Source organism: Chenopodium quinoa, unplaced genomic scaffold (genome assembly GCF_001683475.1).
Source record: "Chenopodium quinoa cultivar QQ74 unplaced genomic scaffold, ASM168347v1, whole genome shotgun sequence".
Classification (NCBI taxonomy): domain Eukaryota; kingdom Viridiplantae; phylum Streptophyta; class Magnoliopsida; order Caryophyllales; family Amaranthaceae; genus Chenopodium; species Chenopodium quinoa.
Genome location: NW_018744662.1, coordinates 4,107,734 through 4,124,153, shown reverse-complemented (window position 1 = coordinate 4,124,153; position 16,420 = coordinate 4,107,734). Strand labels below are relative to the sequence as shown.

At 36.3% G+C, this 16,420-nt stretch overlaps 3 protein-coding genes across 3 annotated transcripts; all 3 read left to right on the top strand.

Moving 5' to 3' along the window:
* The first annotated feature begins 2,694 nt into the window (after positions 1-2,694).
* On the top strand, positions 2,695-7,110 carry LOC110702133 (pentatricopeptide repeat-containing protein At4g33990-like). The gene is made up of 3 exons (XM_021879799.1): positions 2,695-3,211; positions 3,908-4,023; positions 4,287-7,110. The coding sequence occupies exons 2-3, from the start codon at positions 3,998-4,000 to the stop codon at positions 6,724-6,726; spliced, it is 2,466 nt and encodes an 821-aa protein (XP_021735491.1). The 5' UTR covers positions 2,695-3,211; positions 3,908-3,997; the 3' UTR covers positions 6,727-7,110.
* A 137-nt stretch (positions 7,111-7,247) lies between these two features.
* LOC110702135 lies at positions 7,248-10,162 on the top strand. Its single transcript, XM_021879802.1, has 2 exons — positions 7,248-7,356; positions 8,566-10,162. The coding sequence occupies exon 2, from the start codon at positions 8,572-8,574 to the stop codon at positions 9,883-9,885; it is 1,314 nt and encodes a 437-aa protein (XP_021735494.1). The 5' UTR covers positions 7,248-7,356; positions 8,566-8,571; the 3' UTR covers positions 9,886-10,162.
* A 4,083-nt stretch (positions 10,163-14,245) lies between these two features.
* On the top strand, positions 14,246-16,396 carry LOC110702134 (LRR receptor-like serine/threonine-protein kinase GSO1). The gene has a single exon (XM_021879801.1). It carries the CDS (start codon positions 14,351-14,353, stop codon positions 16,139-16,141), a length of 1,791 nt encoding a protein of 596 aa, XP_021735493.1. The 5' UTR covers positions 14,246-14,350; the 3' UTR covers positions 16,142-16,396.
* The last annotated feature ends 24 nt before the right edge of the window (positions 16,397-16,420 follow it).

Sequence of the window (16,420 nt, the reverse complement as noted above, 5' to 3'; positions counted from 1 at the left end):
GATATATGACATATAATGAATTAAAAATTAGTCAAACTTATTAAAATCATGATAATTTTGAAATCTGACAATAGAAAACTGAAAAAAACTTTTTTCTTGTTTCCAGTTTTTGGTTTTTTGTTTCTAAAAAACAAAAACCTAAAAACAAAAAAAATGTCAAACAAGTATATACTATGAATATTGGTTTAAATCTATTTTTCACAGTGGCGTCCACTTAGACTCGGTTTTAAGGTTCGGTACTGTATTTGCCAATATAAAATTGTTAACATTGTTGGCATTTCGAACTAATATGAAACCTCAAATGGCATTAACACTTTATCGGTTCTATATATAAAATCGAATATTGTTCTCGATTTTATACTGAAAAATATCGAACCTTAAAATCAAACCTACATGAACAATATTGTATAATTTTTTTTTAAACCGACTTATATAGTGAACTAAGTTAGGTTCCGTGTCATGCACGCTTATTTTACTTGCTCCATATTTTCAATAGATAAATTTATTAATACAAAAAAAACAAAAAAAAAGGCTTAGTATATGCGGTTGGAAACTCTCAATTAAAAGAGCAAATAATGTTCTTGTGCAACAAGACTGTTTAAAAGCTTAGTATCCCTCTAAACTATGTTTTATGAAAAGAGAAGAAAAATCATAATCTTAATTACATTCTACTCTCTGTAAATAGTCCATACTAAATTAGTTGATGTAGATGGATTAATTCATTACATTACTATCGGCTTTATTAAAATAAAGAAAAACAACAACTATATTGGAGTTTTTTTTTTTTTTTTTTAATAACAATTTGAACAAAGTGTAGTCCATTTTCCCTTAAAAAAAGAAAGTGTAGTCCATTTATGTAACTAAATTATGTTTTTGATAAATTCTTCAATTTATAATATAGTGATTTCTAAAAAATATAAATCGAATGACGTGTCTTTAGTGTATTGTCAATTAAAATGAGGGATAGCTCAAGTGGTTGACAAATACGAAAATTATATGGTTGACAAATACGAACATTTTTAAATAACTTCCTTAAATATTACTATTTTTTAACCCCAAAAATGACGTGTCATTAGCAAGGGCGAAGCCAGGATTTTAAAGTTATAGGGGCCAACTAAAACTTTAATAAAAAAAAATTAATGTGAAAACGGGTTTGATCCTATGATCTAATTAAAACCCCAAACAATGGGATTCAAACGACTACGGCGGCAATCATTAAATACAACTTAAGTTATAACAAAATATTACTACTCCCTCCGTATTTTAATAAGTGTTTTCACTATTCTCACTATGCACATAATGATTTTGACTTGATTAATTTACAATATATGAAAATCAAATGTCATTGTATAATACATCGTTAGATTTGTTATAATATATAACTTTCATAATATCAACTTTTCTATAATTTTACTAATATATAATTACATAAATTAATGGTCAAACTTGTGCCTTCGCGTATTTGGTCAAATTGTAATACTTATTAAAAACACGGAGGGAGTATATCTATTTCATATTATTTGCAATGATTAGACAATTTTTCGCTCTACTTTATGAGGAAGCCCCAGTAATTGTCAAATAATTGCAAATAATATGAAACAGAGATAATATTTATTTGAAAAACTTATAGGGGCCAGCAGTTAAGATTAAAGGCCACGAAATTGGTCCATGGGGGTCGGGCCTCCACCCGCCCCCCATGTAGCTTCACCTATGGTCATTAGTGTAGTGTCAATGAAAATGAGGGATAGCTCAAGTGGTTATAATTTTCTACCCGATTACAAAGATCGTGGGATGGAATCGAATTTCACCTGTCCTTGTGGCTCTTTAACCACCCAAAAAAATTGTAACGGTGAATGGTAATAAAAATCCAAATTTTCTAAATAAAATTATAAAGATTATGGGACTTGTTAAACATCGCCCGCGTTTTTCTACATAAAGCCCACAATTTATAAAATTTTGACAACTTTGCCCTTGTTCTAATTTTAACCTAAAACGAAATTTTGTCTCACCCAAAATGTGGAACAGCGCCGGATCGCCGAGGGACACCAAAGAGCCGCCGTCGTAGCCGGAAAACGAGGTCTGAAGTGGTTAAAAATCAAGTTTTGGCGGCGAACGTCTGGCCGGGACGCCGCCACCGTGGATGGGGCGCCTGGCCAGGACGCCGCCACCGTGGATGAGGCGCCTGGCCAGGACGCCGCCACCGTGGATGAGGCGCCTGGCCAGGACGCCATCACCGTGGCTGGGGCGCCTGGCCAGGACGCCGCCACCATGGTAGTGGCGTCCTGGCCAGGCGCCCCAGCCACGGTGGTGGCGTCTTGGCCAGGCGCCACCTCCTCGGTATATTTTTTTTTAAATCTTTTTTTTCGTTTTGGTTTTTTTTTTTTTTTATTTTGTTTGAATTTTGATAAATTTGAATTTTTTTTTTTAAAAAAACAAAAAAAAATGTTAATTTATTTTGAAAATATGCTTTAGTAAATTCAAAAAATAAACAAAATTAGAAAGAAAAAACCAAAATAATAAAAAAAAATTAGGAAACAAAAACATAATAAAGAAAAAAATTGCAAAGAAAATCCAAAAAACAAAATACATTTTTAAAAAAAAAAATAGGAAAAAAAATTGAAAAAAAAAATTAAAAAAAATTTGAAAAAAAAAAAAAAAAAAGGCTACTGGCGCCTGGCCAGGACGCCACCGCCACGGTGGCGGCGCCTGGGCAGGACGCCGTAGCCACGGTGGTGGCGTCTTCAGTGGACGCCGCCACCGTGGCCACGGCGTCTTGCCCAGGCGCCGCCACCGTGGCGGTGGCGTCCTGGCCAGGCGCCAGTAGCCTTGGTTGTGGCGCCTGGGTGGGGCGCTGCCACCACGGCTCCTTCGCGATCCAGCGACTTTGTTTACTTCCACCGCGACACCGCCTCCGGTGCCGCCACTTCCCGTTTATTAGTCATAACAGTGTGTTTTAAGATAAAAGTGTGTTTTTGATGTTGAGGGCAAAAATGTCATTTCATTTCAAATTTGTGGGCTTTATGTGGAGATTTGCGGGCGATGTTTAGCGTTTCACAAGATTAAATTGGCTCCTTAGTCCTTTGAGTTTTGGGGGTTTTCACTTAAAATCAATAAGTTGCACCTCTCTCAGTCTCTTACTCTCTCTACTCCATTTGAAGCGTACTCTGATTTCCCCATTGAAGTTGCTTGCTTCATTGAAACAGTTTATCAGGTAAAAATTTCCTATTTTTAATAATCAATTTCACAGTCTAGGTTTTTCAGGTTAATTAACGACCGATTTTGTTACTGCAAAATTTATAACTGTATATGCAATTGACGCTGAGCAAGAAGAATATATTATATATGGTATGTTTTTTTAGGCTAATTTGATTATTAATTGGTAATCTGTTGCAGGCCAAACCTTTAATGTTAAGCCCGAACTATGATAATGGAGCTTTATGAGCTACTAGTAGTTTATTAATTGTTTAGTGTAGTGTTGTATGGAGCCACTGATTGATGATAATAAGTAGTTTATATGGTAGACACGATCAAAAGCCGCTAACTTTGATTCTTTATACTGAAATCTGATATTCCATTTGATAAGAGAAAGAGAAAGAAGGCAACAAAGGTGAAGGGGTAGTTTAGTCATTTAATTCAACTGTTTGCTTTTTGTGGGGAATTCTATTCTATGGGGTTTTAGTGAAAGTGGTGTTGAGCATTGACCCCTACTTGTAAGAGGAGGAAAGAGTGGTGATCGAAGAGACAAAGAGTTTTATAAGGAAGATGGTTTGATTGATTAAGTGACTTGGGTTATTGATTTACTAAGGGCACGTCAAAACCTTAGGAGTACATGGTGTGTTTCCAATAATACGCAGGAAATTCATGTTGAGCTCTTATTTGGATTCTCTAATTTGGATCTACTATGCAGGTTTTTGCCCACATTTTGGTGGCTGAAATGGGTGTATATGCATGTTGAGCTCTTAACTTTTTTATTTGCGATATTTCCGGTGACAGTTGGATGATTCAACTTTTGGTGTTCACCAGGTTCGGTCCTTATTTTTGAGAATTTACTGTTTGTCTATCCTTCTCTCTCCCTCGTAATTATTCCTAAATAAGGCTTGTTGATATTACTGTTTGTCTATCCTTCTCTCTCCCTCGTAACTATTCCTAAATAAGACTTGTTGATATTACTGTTTGTCTATCCTTCTCTCTCCCTCGTAATTTGCTCCTTAATGCTGTCATAATTTGCTCTATTAATTTGCTAATATTTTCATTGCTGAGCTGATTTCTGGTTAGTCTTAATGCAGATCATCACCATGTCAGGCTAGAACTTGGCAAAGGCTTTGGCGCCGTTGCCTGTCAAAATCAACAATTTCAAATCCTTTGCAGGCATCATCAAATGGCTTTGAACATAAGGATAAAAAGGTGGACATTGAGGATCTATTCAGGCTCTGCTTCAGTGCACACATTGTTAAGAGAGTTCATGCCCTTCTTGTGGTCTCTGGAACAGCTCAAAGTATATATGTTAGCACTAGGCTTATTAATCTTTATGCTTATCACGGAGAGTTGGCTTTTGCTCATAAAACTTTTGGCAATATCCCTTCAAAAGATGCTTACACTTGGAATTCAATGATAGCTGCATATGTGCGCACTGGCTCTTGCAGTGAAGCGTTGAATTGCTTCAATGAGCTGATATCATCAGCGACGGTTCTGCCTGATAATTACACCTTCCCTCCTATCCTGAAGGCTTGTCAGAGCCTTTTGGATGGACAGAAAATTCACTGTAGGGTTCTCAAAGTTGGTTTTTTGTGGGATATTTTTGTGGCTGCTTCCTTGATTCATATGTATTCCAGATTTGGTCTTGTGGCTGATGCACAAATCATTTTCACTTATATGCCATTCCGGGATTCAGCTTCTTGGAATGCCATGATTTCTGGATTGTGCCTGAATGGCTATGTGGAAAAGGCATTGGAAGTTGTCAATGAAATGAGATTGGAAGGCATACATTTGGACCCTGTAACTATAGCTAGTATTCTTCCTGTTTGTGCTTTCGTTGGTGACTTCTTCAGTGGTATTATGATCCATGTATATGCCATAAAGCATGGTCTAGAGCATGAGGTCTTTGTTTCCAATGCTTTGATTAATATGTATGCAAAATTTGGTTATCTGCAGCAGGCACAGGAGGTTTTTGATAAGATGTTAGCTAAAGACAGAGTCTCATGGAACTCTATTATATCTGCATATGAGCAGAATGAAAATGGTATCTCTGCTATTAGATTTTTTAGAGGGATGCAGTGCTTAGAACTAAAGCCTGACATATTGACACTAGTGAGTCTTGCCGCAAGTGTTGCTCAACTTGGGGATTGTCAAAATGGCAGACTGCTTCATGGGTTTATCGTAAGGAGAGCCTATCTTATGGGAAATGTCATTATGGGAAATGCTGTTCTTGACATGTATGCTAAATTAGGGATCTTAGATTATGCACAGAAGGTTTTTCATGAGATGCCTAAAAAAGATATTATTTCATGGAACACTTTGATCTCAGGCTTCACCCAGAATGGCCTTGCAAGTGAAGCTTCAGAAGCATTCTCTGAGCTAGAATCCTGCATGGAAGTAACTCCCAACCAAGGAACCTGGGTGAGTGTGCTACCAGCTTATTCTCATCTAGGGGCTTTGCAACAAGGTATGAAAATTCATGGCCGTGTCATTAAGATGTCTCTTCACTTGGATACATATGTAGGTACTTGTTTAATTGACTTGTATGGGAAATGTGGTAGATTAGATATTGCATTATCCTTATTCTATGAGGTTCCAAGTATGAGCTCTGTGACTTGGAACGCCATTATATCCTGCCATGGGATCCATGGACATGTTGAGACATGTTTAAATCTTTTTAAAGAAATGCTGCAGGAAGGTGTGGTTCCAGATCATGTGACTTTCTTAGCATTATTGTCCGCTTGCAGCCATACAGGACTTGTTGACAAAGGTCAATGGTGCTTCCATTTAATGCAAGATAAATTTGGAATCAAACCTAATTTAAGGCACTATGGTTGCATGGTAGATATGCTTGGCAGAGCTGGGTTACTAGAGAAGGCATATAATTTTATCAAGGATATGAAAGTGCAGCCAGATTCTTCTGTTTGGGGTGCTCTTCTTGCTGCTTGTCGAACACATGGAAACGTTGAACTGGCGAAATATGCTTCTGATCAGCTGTTTTCCATTGATTCAGAAAATGTAGGATACTATGTTTTGATGTCAAATATTTATGCAAACGTGGGGAAATGGGAAGGGGTTAATGAGATGAGATCATCGGCTTTGGGCAGAGGATTGAAGAAGACTCCAGGATGGAGCTCTGTTGAAGTGTGCAACAAAATTGATGTTTTCTACACCGGTAACAAGTCTCACCCTAAGTATGATCAGATCTACAGTGAGTTGAACTCTCTAACTGATAAAGTAAAGAGGCTTGGGTATGTTCCAGACTATAGTTTTGTGCTACAGGATGTGGAGGAGGACGAGAAGGAACATATTCTTTCAAGTCACAATGAAAGATTGGCTATTGCTTATGCATTGATTAGCACTCCTTCAAAAAGCGTTATTAGGATTTTCAAAAATTTGAGAGTTTGTGGAGATTGCCACAATTGGACCAAGTTTGTTTCTGAAATTTCTGAGAGGGAAATTATTGTGAGGGATTCTAATCGTTTCCATCACTTCAAGGATGGGGCTTGCTCATGTGGGGATTATTGGTGAAGCTGATATACTTTTGTTTATGTCAATTTCCATTGCTTATTCTGCCGGTTGATGTTGAGCTCAATGTTGTCATGTTAGTCTCTTTTCTGGGGAAGGAGGAAAAATATTTAACTTAGCGTCTGATGGCTCAAATATTATGTCATATATCCATTCGCACCTTTGTCAAAGAAGATATTATAAGCTTGAGGATAATGCTTAAGATCCTGCTGCTAATCGTCATAGGTATCCACTTTCATGGTATTAAATGCTAATAATGATTAAATACTGCTAAATGCTAAATGCTAATAATGATTAAATACTTCTTCCCATTTTTCCCAAAGTTTTGAGTGTTGTTACATATTTGTATTTTTGACCTGATGATCAATACAACAACTATTTATTTCAGTTTTGAGAAACTCTGGGAAGATGCCTTCACATATATACATGTAATCCCTTTGAAGATCTTTAACTTAATTTTTGGCCCCAAAACACTGTAACAAACACTAGTTGCCACTTTTCGCAATGTGGCATGCTGCAGAAGGGCGTCCATGCCATTTACTATGTCTCTGGTGGAAAACGCAGGTTGCGGTCCATTGATGTAATTTCTTTCAAACCCGGACAGGGTGATATCATCTTCTCCTCCTTTATAAGGTATTTCAGAGTTGTCATTTTTTAGTACAATATTACATACACTTTTATTTGGTGTAGAACTACAAAGGATAATGTTATAGATGAGATCATGGAGTAGCATCGAATTTTTGGCACCGCCCCTCAAGAACTTAATATCACAATAAATATCATCAATAGAGTAATTTATTGTGGAAATAAAAAGAGAGTTCCTCACATTTTATTATGTAGATTTGTATTTTGCTAGCTTAATATTGTTAAATTTTCTTCCTGCTTTAAGAATTGTGAAGTTTGTTGTTGCTTCTTAGTTGATTGAGTGATTGTTGGATGTTTAGTGGTATTTTAAGTGTTTATTTAGCTAAGACAGAAAATTTTTAGTGGAAATGGAAACCATTTAAAAGACAATGGTTGGATGATTCAACCTTTTAAAATGCCTGCTCAAGTTGTGTTGTTTTCATTTCTGCTTTGAATGAGGCAAACTCATAGTAATTTTGTGTTTATATGGCTATTTAAATTGAATTGAGTGATGTTTTAGCTGATATAATATGCTGTGATTATTTTGAAAATCACAGCATTGTGGTTCAATATTTATCTTTTCGCGTTCCTTTTATGCGCTTGACAGATTTATTATCATTGATGGTTAACCGTTAGTATGCTGTTTTGGCACAATTAGATTAATTATATTATTAGTTTAAGTAAAAGTAGAAAGGATACTTGTGGCAAGCATCAGAAAAAGTTTGTGCCTAAATCGAAAGTGTCATTTGAGCAGCTAGTGATGATGAAAATGGTGTAGATTAATAATAGATGACGGATTCCTTGTTACAAAGTAAGAGCCAAAAATAAAGAGAATTTTTATTTATTTATTTTTGAACAAGCCAAAAACAAATTCTCTTTTATCTGCTATGCATGTGTATGCATACGTGGTCAATATTCCCCTTTCAAATAAAATATCTGACATAATAATACCAAACCTCCAAAAAGGATAGTGTTTATTCTTTCCAAAAAAAAAAAAAAAAAAAAATTAAAAATGATAGTGTTGGTGATTGTGTTCTTAGTCATCTGTGATGAAGTGGACAATAGGTCCATCTTATCACTTCCTAACAAACTGCGCATCTAATGCTGATTATTAGCTTAGGATTCAAAGTCTTTACTCTATTTTATTTGTTTTCATCCTAAGCCTTGCCACCTTGATTATCACACTCTCCTCTCTCTTTTGCATTCATCCACAACCAGATAGAGATGTCGCCTAATTCATCAGATCAGGATGCCTCCAACAGCAGCAGCAGCAGCAGCAGCCGCGACGACTACCTTCCCACCCTCCTGGAAGCAGTCAGACCATTCCTCCGAGGCGAGTTGGAAAACATCGATGCCAAACTCCCTTCCTTGCTAGCTGTGCTTCGATCTGTTGGTGCAGGGGAGTGCTGGCATAAGCATGGTAGCTTCCTTGAACACCTTTTCGACATGTACCGTATACTCAAACTCTGGGGTGCTTCTGATGCTGTCTGCCTTTGTGGCCTCTTTCACTCTGCCTACTCCAACTCTTATGTCAATCTTGCCATTTTTGATCCCTCCACCGCCCGCCAAACTGTCCGAGATTATGTTGGAGACGCGGCTGAAAGCCTCATCCACCTCTTCTGCATCGTTCCTAGGCAACCCCTCATCCATGATCACCTCATATTTCATTACTCTGATTCTCAACTCATTGAGCACTTGAAAATGTCTGAGAACTCACTTCAAGATATCAAAGAGAAAGGATTGTCGAGCAGAGATGAAAAGTGGAGGCAGAAGATCAATTCTTTGGTTCCTGAAGATGGGGTGGTGGTGAAACACATTAAAACAGGGGAAGATATCAGGGTTTCTAGGAGGATTGTCGCGATTTTTGTTTTAATGACTATAGCTGACTTCAGTGATCAGCTATTTAGCTTCCAGGATGTCTTGTTTGATAACTCTAATGGCCGACTTGAATTTTCTGGCAATAATATCCAATCCTTGTGGCCCGGAGATGGTAAGCCAGGGCTTTGGCTGAACTCACTGTCAAAGATGGGAGCAGTTTATATGCTACTTGTGAGAGAAGAAGAGATTATGATGGAGGAGAGGAAAAAGACAGGTGATGGAATGACAAAGGTACTAGAAGGAAGAGATGAAGATTTAGAGCTGGTTGTACCGCCAATTTTCGACAATTGCACAAAAGTTTTGAAGGCAGAGGACCAAATAGAAGCAAGAGACTTGTACTGGGAAGCTGTATGTGAGCATGGAAAGATAGGGATGGAAAAGGCAGAGGAATTGCTGTTAAAGAGCATTGAGAAGAACCCTTTTGTTGGGGAGCCTCGTGTGGTTCTAAGTCAGCTGTATCTGGGCAAGGAAAGGTTCGAGGAAGCGGTACGACAGGCGGAAAGAGGGCTGATTCTTCTGCTGGAATGGGGAAGTCCATGGGATAAGAGGATGACTTGGGAAGGTTGGATTGCATGGGCAAGAGTCATGCTCATGAAATCCAAGGAAAGGTCTTGGCCTCAGACTTCCTGGGGCATCCTTAACCTGGGCCTAGTAAGATGAAATTTAATCAATTGATTACTGCTAATATTAATGTGCCTAATAAAGCTTTAATGTGTTTTCATGCTTATGATCAAATTTCTATCTGTGATCCAATGAGATAATGTCAGAAAATAAATATTTCCTTGGAATTGTTTCAAAATTATATTGTCATCCTGCTAGTGTGTGGTTTGTAACTTTGTTTCATTATATGGTCTGTTCCATTTAAAGATAGAAAAACCTTGACTACCTTGTGATTTGTATAAGTTTAAACATAGTGGATTTGCTAGATTCGTGTTGATTTGGGCTTTCAAAATATTAATTTTTTTTTTTTTATGGAATTCTAACTAATTTTTTAATTACACTTAATGAAGATATTATTGCTTAAGATAATATCAAATTGGATTGGATAAACACTAAGAAATGAGCTCCTTAAATTAAGGATTGGATTGGATAAACACTAAGGAGAGAATTTAAAAAAATAATAAAAAAAATTATCTACAATATATTACTAATTATGGCTTTATTTGCATAAAAAAAAATAAAAAAAATACTAATTATGGCTTTATTCAAAAATTAATAAATAAATAAGCCTAATTATGGTTAATACTAGTATCTTTAAAAAAAAAAAAAAAAAAAAAAAAAAAAAAAAAAAAAAAAAAAGGTGTTATGGCCAATACTTAGTCTAACCCAGGAGCAATGTTTATCTGATCAAAAAGTCAGATATAATATTGCCAAGAGAATAACAGATTAATTAATTTATGGAGTTTATTCTTCCTCTAACAGTCTACCATACTTTTGTTAAAGATTTGCTGGTTTCAATGATTTACAAAATTATATCAACAAGATAATAATACTATGATTATATATCAATGATATTTTTTAATTAGTAGATTTAACTCCTATAGAATTAAGTTATACCTTCTATCAACATTCCAAGTGTATTATTCTCAAAAGATGGTTTATTTTACCATTGGTATTGCTCTGTATTCCTTTAGTTTAACTCTCTCAATTTCATCGTTTAATACAAATTAATCATTCTTAATTTACATTGGACTATTCAAAATCATATCACGCTGCTACTGTTAATTTATTAATTAGTATTAGGATTTAGGAATTGGGTCTGCTGAAATATCTTTATTAGATGCCAAGTGTAGTCTAGCTAAAATGGAAGAATACAGTCAAATGTGGAATGAAATGGAGTTTGTTATGTATTTGCTCAGAAATTCCATTGCACTTGAGCAAATGGTGATCTTGACCAATGAGATATCTCCAAAGTTCGACTTGTTGTATGGAATACATCCAACTGCAGAGCTCATAATCTTATAATTTTGATATGTTACAGCAAAACTCAGTAGAGTCCTGCATAAGCACAGCAGCTTCCTCGTTGACATTTACTGTTCTGAAACTAGGCTGCCCTCTGATGCTGTCTGCTTTTGTGGCCTCATTCACTCTGCCTACTCCAGCTCCACTTCCTATGTCTTTACGGTATTGTCGAGTAAAGACGAAACTGGAGGCAGAAGATCAACTCTTTGCTTCCTCAAGATAGAGTAATGGTGAACAAGGGCAATACAAATTACAAATGGGGGTGAGGGATTTAAACTTGTGATCTATCGTACACATACCCTCAGTTTTAAGTACTAGGGCCTAAATTTCAATGGTAGTTTTTGAGGTGTATTAATAGAAGTCAAGACTTCAATTTTATTTTATATTTTGATTCCAGCAAATTGTGCTTTACCTCGGTTCTTGTTATGCTCAGTTGCCATTTGACAAATATGTTCATAGTCCAACAGAATGCTGTTTTTTTTTTTTTTAACACAAACGAGAGGAAATATATTAATTAAAGATTATCCTTACATCAATATGAGTACAGGAAAATTGGATGCAAGTAATCCAACCCTTCGAACCTAGATTAGCAGCTAGAAAGAAGAAAATAAGAACATGAAATAAAACAAAGCAGCAGCAACTAATACTACCATTAACAGCACTGCTACCTTTACTACTAATCCTAATACCAACACTTAGAACATAGTTTTGACATCCAACAGTAGACTTGAAGGCATAACAAGTAAGATCAATTAGCAACTTCAGTAACCATCTCTCTATCATAAATCATCTTCACACGAGTAGGCACCTCAAAGTACTCTTTAAAACCAACATGCATCTCATTCCCTTCCTCAGCAAGCTCATGAGCTAAGGTATTCAGGTCCCTTCTGATATGGGTGATAATCACATCATCCAGCCTGCCAATGGCAGCTGCAACATCATTAATCACCGCAGCAAGCTCATGGTGAACACGATCCTCATTGTTCATTTTGTCAAACATGACCTTAATAGAAAGAGCATCAGAATGCTGTTGAATAAGAGTAATTGGATAAAGAAAAAACAATATGTTGAATTTAAAGTCTGAAAAATAAGTTCAAATAACTAGCTGAAAATTACTGTGTAAATAAAACTGATAAGCATGTATAGGGCTGTACAGAGTGCGGTTTGCGGTTTGAAAATTGCGGTGCGGTTTTTTAAAATGACCAAATCGCGGTTTGCGGTTTGGTGGGTATGCAAAATTATTGAGACCAAACCGCACTTTAATGCGGTTTGCAATTTTTATACTATATTTTAAGTGCGGTTTGCGATTTTTATACAATATTTTCATTAAAATTATATAAAAGAACTAAAATATATGAGCTAATTTTTTACTATTAGTTAATTAAAGGTTAATAAAAAGAGTTTAATATTTAAATTATCAATTAATAATTATAATATAAAATAAAATTTTTGTCTTAAAAAGAATAATTACAATTTTAATAAAATACGTTTAAATAGCAAACCGCACCGCACCAAACCGCATCTTACGGCGCGGTTTGGTGCAGTTTTATTAAAAGTGCGGTTTGAAAAAAATACAAACCGCACTTTTGCGGTTTGGTGCGGTTTATGATCCAAACCGCACCGCGAACACCCCTAAGCATGTAATCCCTCCGTTTTTAAATACTAGCTTCATTGCTCTATGCGCGGAGTTTTAGGAGAAATTGGATAAAATAATAAAATATGAATGTAGTGGGGTGGGTGAAAGAATAAAAAATTGTATAAAGCAAAAGTAGTGGAGAAAATTAGAGGAGAGAATGTAAAATTAATAAAATATGATTTATGTTGGGTCCACTAGGTAAGAGAAATTAATTAAATATTGTAAAAGCTTTCCAAATAAGGATATGGAGCATGTATTTAAAAACGGCCGAAAAAGAAAAGTGGAGCAAGTATTTAAAAACGGAGGGAGTATATAGCATGTTTGATTTGATTGATTCAATATTTACTTTGGGTAAAGGCAAAACTGGAATAAAATATATTTCATCTACTATAATAAACATTAGATCACCATTTCATTTTACCTATAAAATAAATTTCTCCTTTAATTATGAATAGTTGACACAGTTTGATCAGTTTAGATGTCAATATATGAAAAAATACATTACTAAAACAATAAAACCTACAAAAATGTGATATAATGAAAACAAAAGTAAATGTTAATATTAATTGATAACAATTTACACGATAATATTTGAGTTTTTTATATTAGTATAAATATACGGTTAAGATTAATAAATAAAAAGTGCAAAAGTTAAATTGTTTCAATTATTCAAAAACAAAGGGAGTGAAAAGATAATTAAGTATCAAATAGCTACAAATCTCAATTAACACATTACATTTTCTTGTTACATCTTTTTTGAATGATAGAATAATAGCTCTCTCAATAAAAATTAGGTGAAGTGAGCATACAAAGCTTTGATTTTCAACCAATCATAAATTAATTGTTGCATGTCTACTTATATGTATGGAAATGTCAATTACACTTGCACCTTCAAATATAAAAACAACACGAATTAATCTCGATTATTTTTATAGCTTATAAGTAATCATGTCACAATTTTGAAGGACGATGTAGCTTGTTACAAATTAACAAAATTTTCCTAGACAAACATACAAGCTAATAGTAATAAATTGCATTCATAAAGTCCTAGTAAGAGTATTGAAAAAGTGGTCGATCTTTGAAATTGAAAAGGGTAAACAGTGGCAAACTGTCAATCAACCACGATGGGCGGAAATACGAAGGCACGTCTGATCTAGCTAAACTCTCTCACATTACATATGAAAATGATAGCTCCAAAATTAAACCCCCAAAATTTGAACATTTTTTTAAAATGTAGTGCGCTCCAACGTTTCAGTTGAAATTACATTCCTCGTGAATTTTTGTTTTTCATCAAACGGTCAGGACAATTGGACAAATGATTGATTATTCATGTGAACAAAATTTAATCACCCCGCTTTTCATCTCAATATTTGTTTCAACTCTTCAAAATGATGGATTATTGGCTAGCTTTTTACATCACTTATATAAACACTCCCACCAAATGGACTTGTAATTCTCATCTTTCGATTCTCTCTTTGCCTTCCTTGTTTATTTTTTACAAAATCGAATTAAAACCCGCTTGGCAATATGCAGAATCTGAGATGGGTTCTAATGCTCCATCTGATTATTTCATTCTCTGCTCAGTTGTCGAAATCCCAAAGGACTCAGGCAACTGGCCCAGGCTGTAATGCAGCTGATAGAGCTGCACTTCTTAGCTTTAAAGCCAAGATAATGAGGGACACAACTGGCATACTCGAGTCGTGGGTGGGCGCAGATTGCTGTGGAGGAAGCTGGGAAGGTGTTGGCTGTAACCCGGCTACTGGAAGAGTCACTTCCTTGGTGCTGCAGAAACCTTCTGGCGGTGGTGCTGCTGATAATATTTACATGGAGGGCACCCTGTCACCTGCTTTAGGGAACTTGCAATTTCTTGAGGTGCTGGTGATCAGTGGGATGAACCGCATCAGAGGAAACATTCCGAATACTCTCTCCAGTTTAAGACACTTATCCCAGCTTGTCCTGGAGGGAAACTCACTCGTAGGACCTATCCCTTCAGCCATCAGTCGTCTTTCTACTCTTAAGACCCTCTTGTTAGATGGCAATCGTCTGAGGGGTCGAATCCCTCCTAGCTTAGGAAACCTTAAGGGCCTCCTCCAGCTCAATTTAGCAAAAAATTATCTTGCAGGTCCTATCCCACCTTCCTTTAAAAACTTTCAGAGCATGCAGTTTCTTGATTTTAGTCACAATTTACTATCTGGGGTAATCCCTGGTTTTATTGGGCAGTTTCACAATCTGACTTTTGTCGATCTTTCTAATAACCAGCTCTCTGGTCCAATACCCATATCACTTTGCAGTCTTACTGCGCTTTCAGATGTTTCCCTGAGCAACAACCAGCTCACTGGAAGGATCCCTGACCAAATTAGTGGCCTTAAATCTCTCACCAGTCTTTCCCTTAGTAATAATCATCTTACAGGTCAAATTCCTGCATCCCTTGCCAAATTAGAGAACTTATGGAACCTGAATTTATCACGAAATGCACTCTCAAATCCTTTGCCAAGTACTCTCGCCAAAGGCTTGCCTTCTTTGCTGTCAATTGACCTGTCCTACAACCGTTTTAGCTTAGGGACAGTTCCTAATTGGATCAGGAGCAAAGAGCTTACTGCAGTCCATTTAGCTGGCTGTGGCCTCAGAGGGACTCTCCCAACCTTCACAAAACCTACCTCTTTAACCTCCGTAGATTTCTCCAATAACCATTTCGTATATGGGATCTCTACTTTTTTATCAAGAATGTCTAGCTTGCAGTTTCTCAAGCTATCTAACAACCAACTCAAGTTGGATGTTTCTCACATTTTATTGCCAAAAGGGATATCTTCTATTGATCTCAGTTCAAACCAATTATTTGGTCCTCTCACAGCAATCCTCAATACCCACACAACCAGCTTCCTTGAAGTCATTGATGTCTCAAGGAACAGAATCTCAGGCAGTATTCCCAAATTTAGGAAAGGATTGGCCTTGAAAGTACTCAACATTGGGAGTAACAAGATTGCTGGACATATACCAAGCTCAATCTCAAATTTGATCGAATTACAGAGGTTTGATATAGGTCGAAATCAAATTTCTGGAATCATTCCATCAAGTTTGGGTTTGCTGGTGAAGCTGCAATGGCTGGACTTATCTGTTAACCGCCTCACAGGAAGTATTCCAAACAGCTTGCTTGGAATCAAAAACCTGAGGCATGCAAGTTTTCAAGCAAACAGGTTGTGTGGAAAGATACCACAGGGCAGACCTTTGAACATCTTTCCTGCAGCAGCTTATGCCCATAACCAATGCTTGTGCGGCAAACCCTTGCTTCCTTGCAAGGGAAGAGACCACCTCAAATAGGCCAGTAACTTACTTTGTAACGAAAAGTAACCTGCCATCTATAACATTTTCATCTTCACTTGCTGCCCATATGATGCTTTTCATATAGCAGAGAAGGAATTAGGTACAAGCTTTCTCTGATGCTTGCCACAAGCATCCTACATTGTACTTTTACTTTGTTGTAAAACTAAATACGAAGTAGCTCTTTAAAGTATAGTCTATTTAATTGTGCAAAAAATGCATACCAACAGTTAACTAATGATACTAAATCTGGATTAAGCGCAGAAAAGGAGATTATAT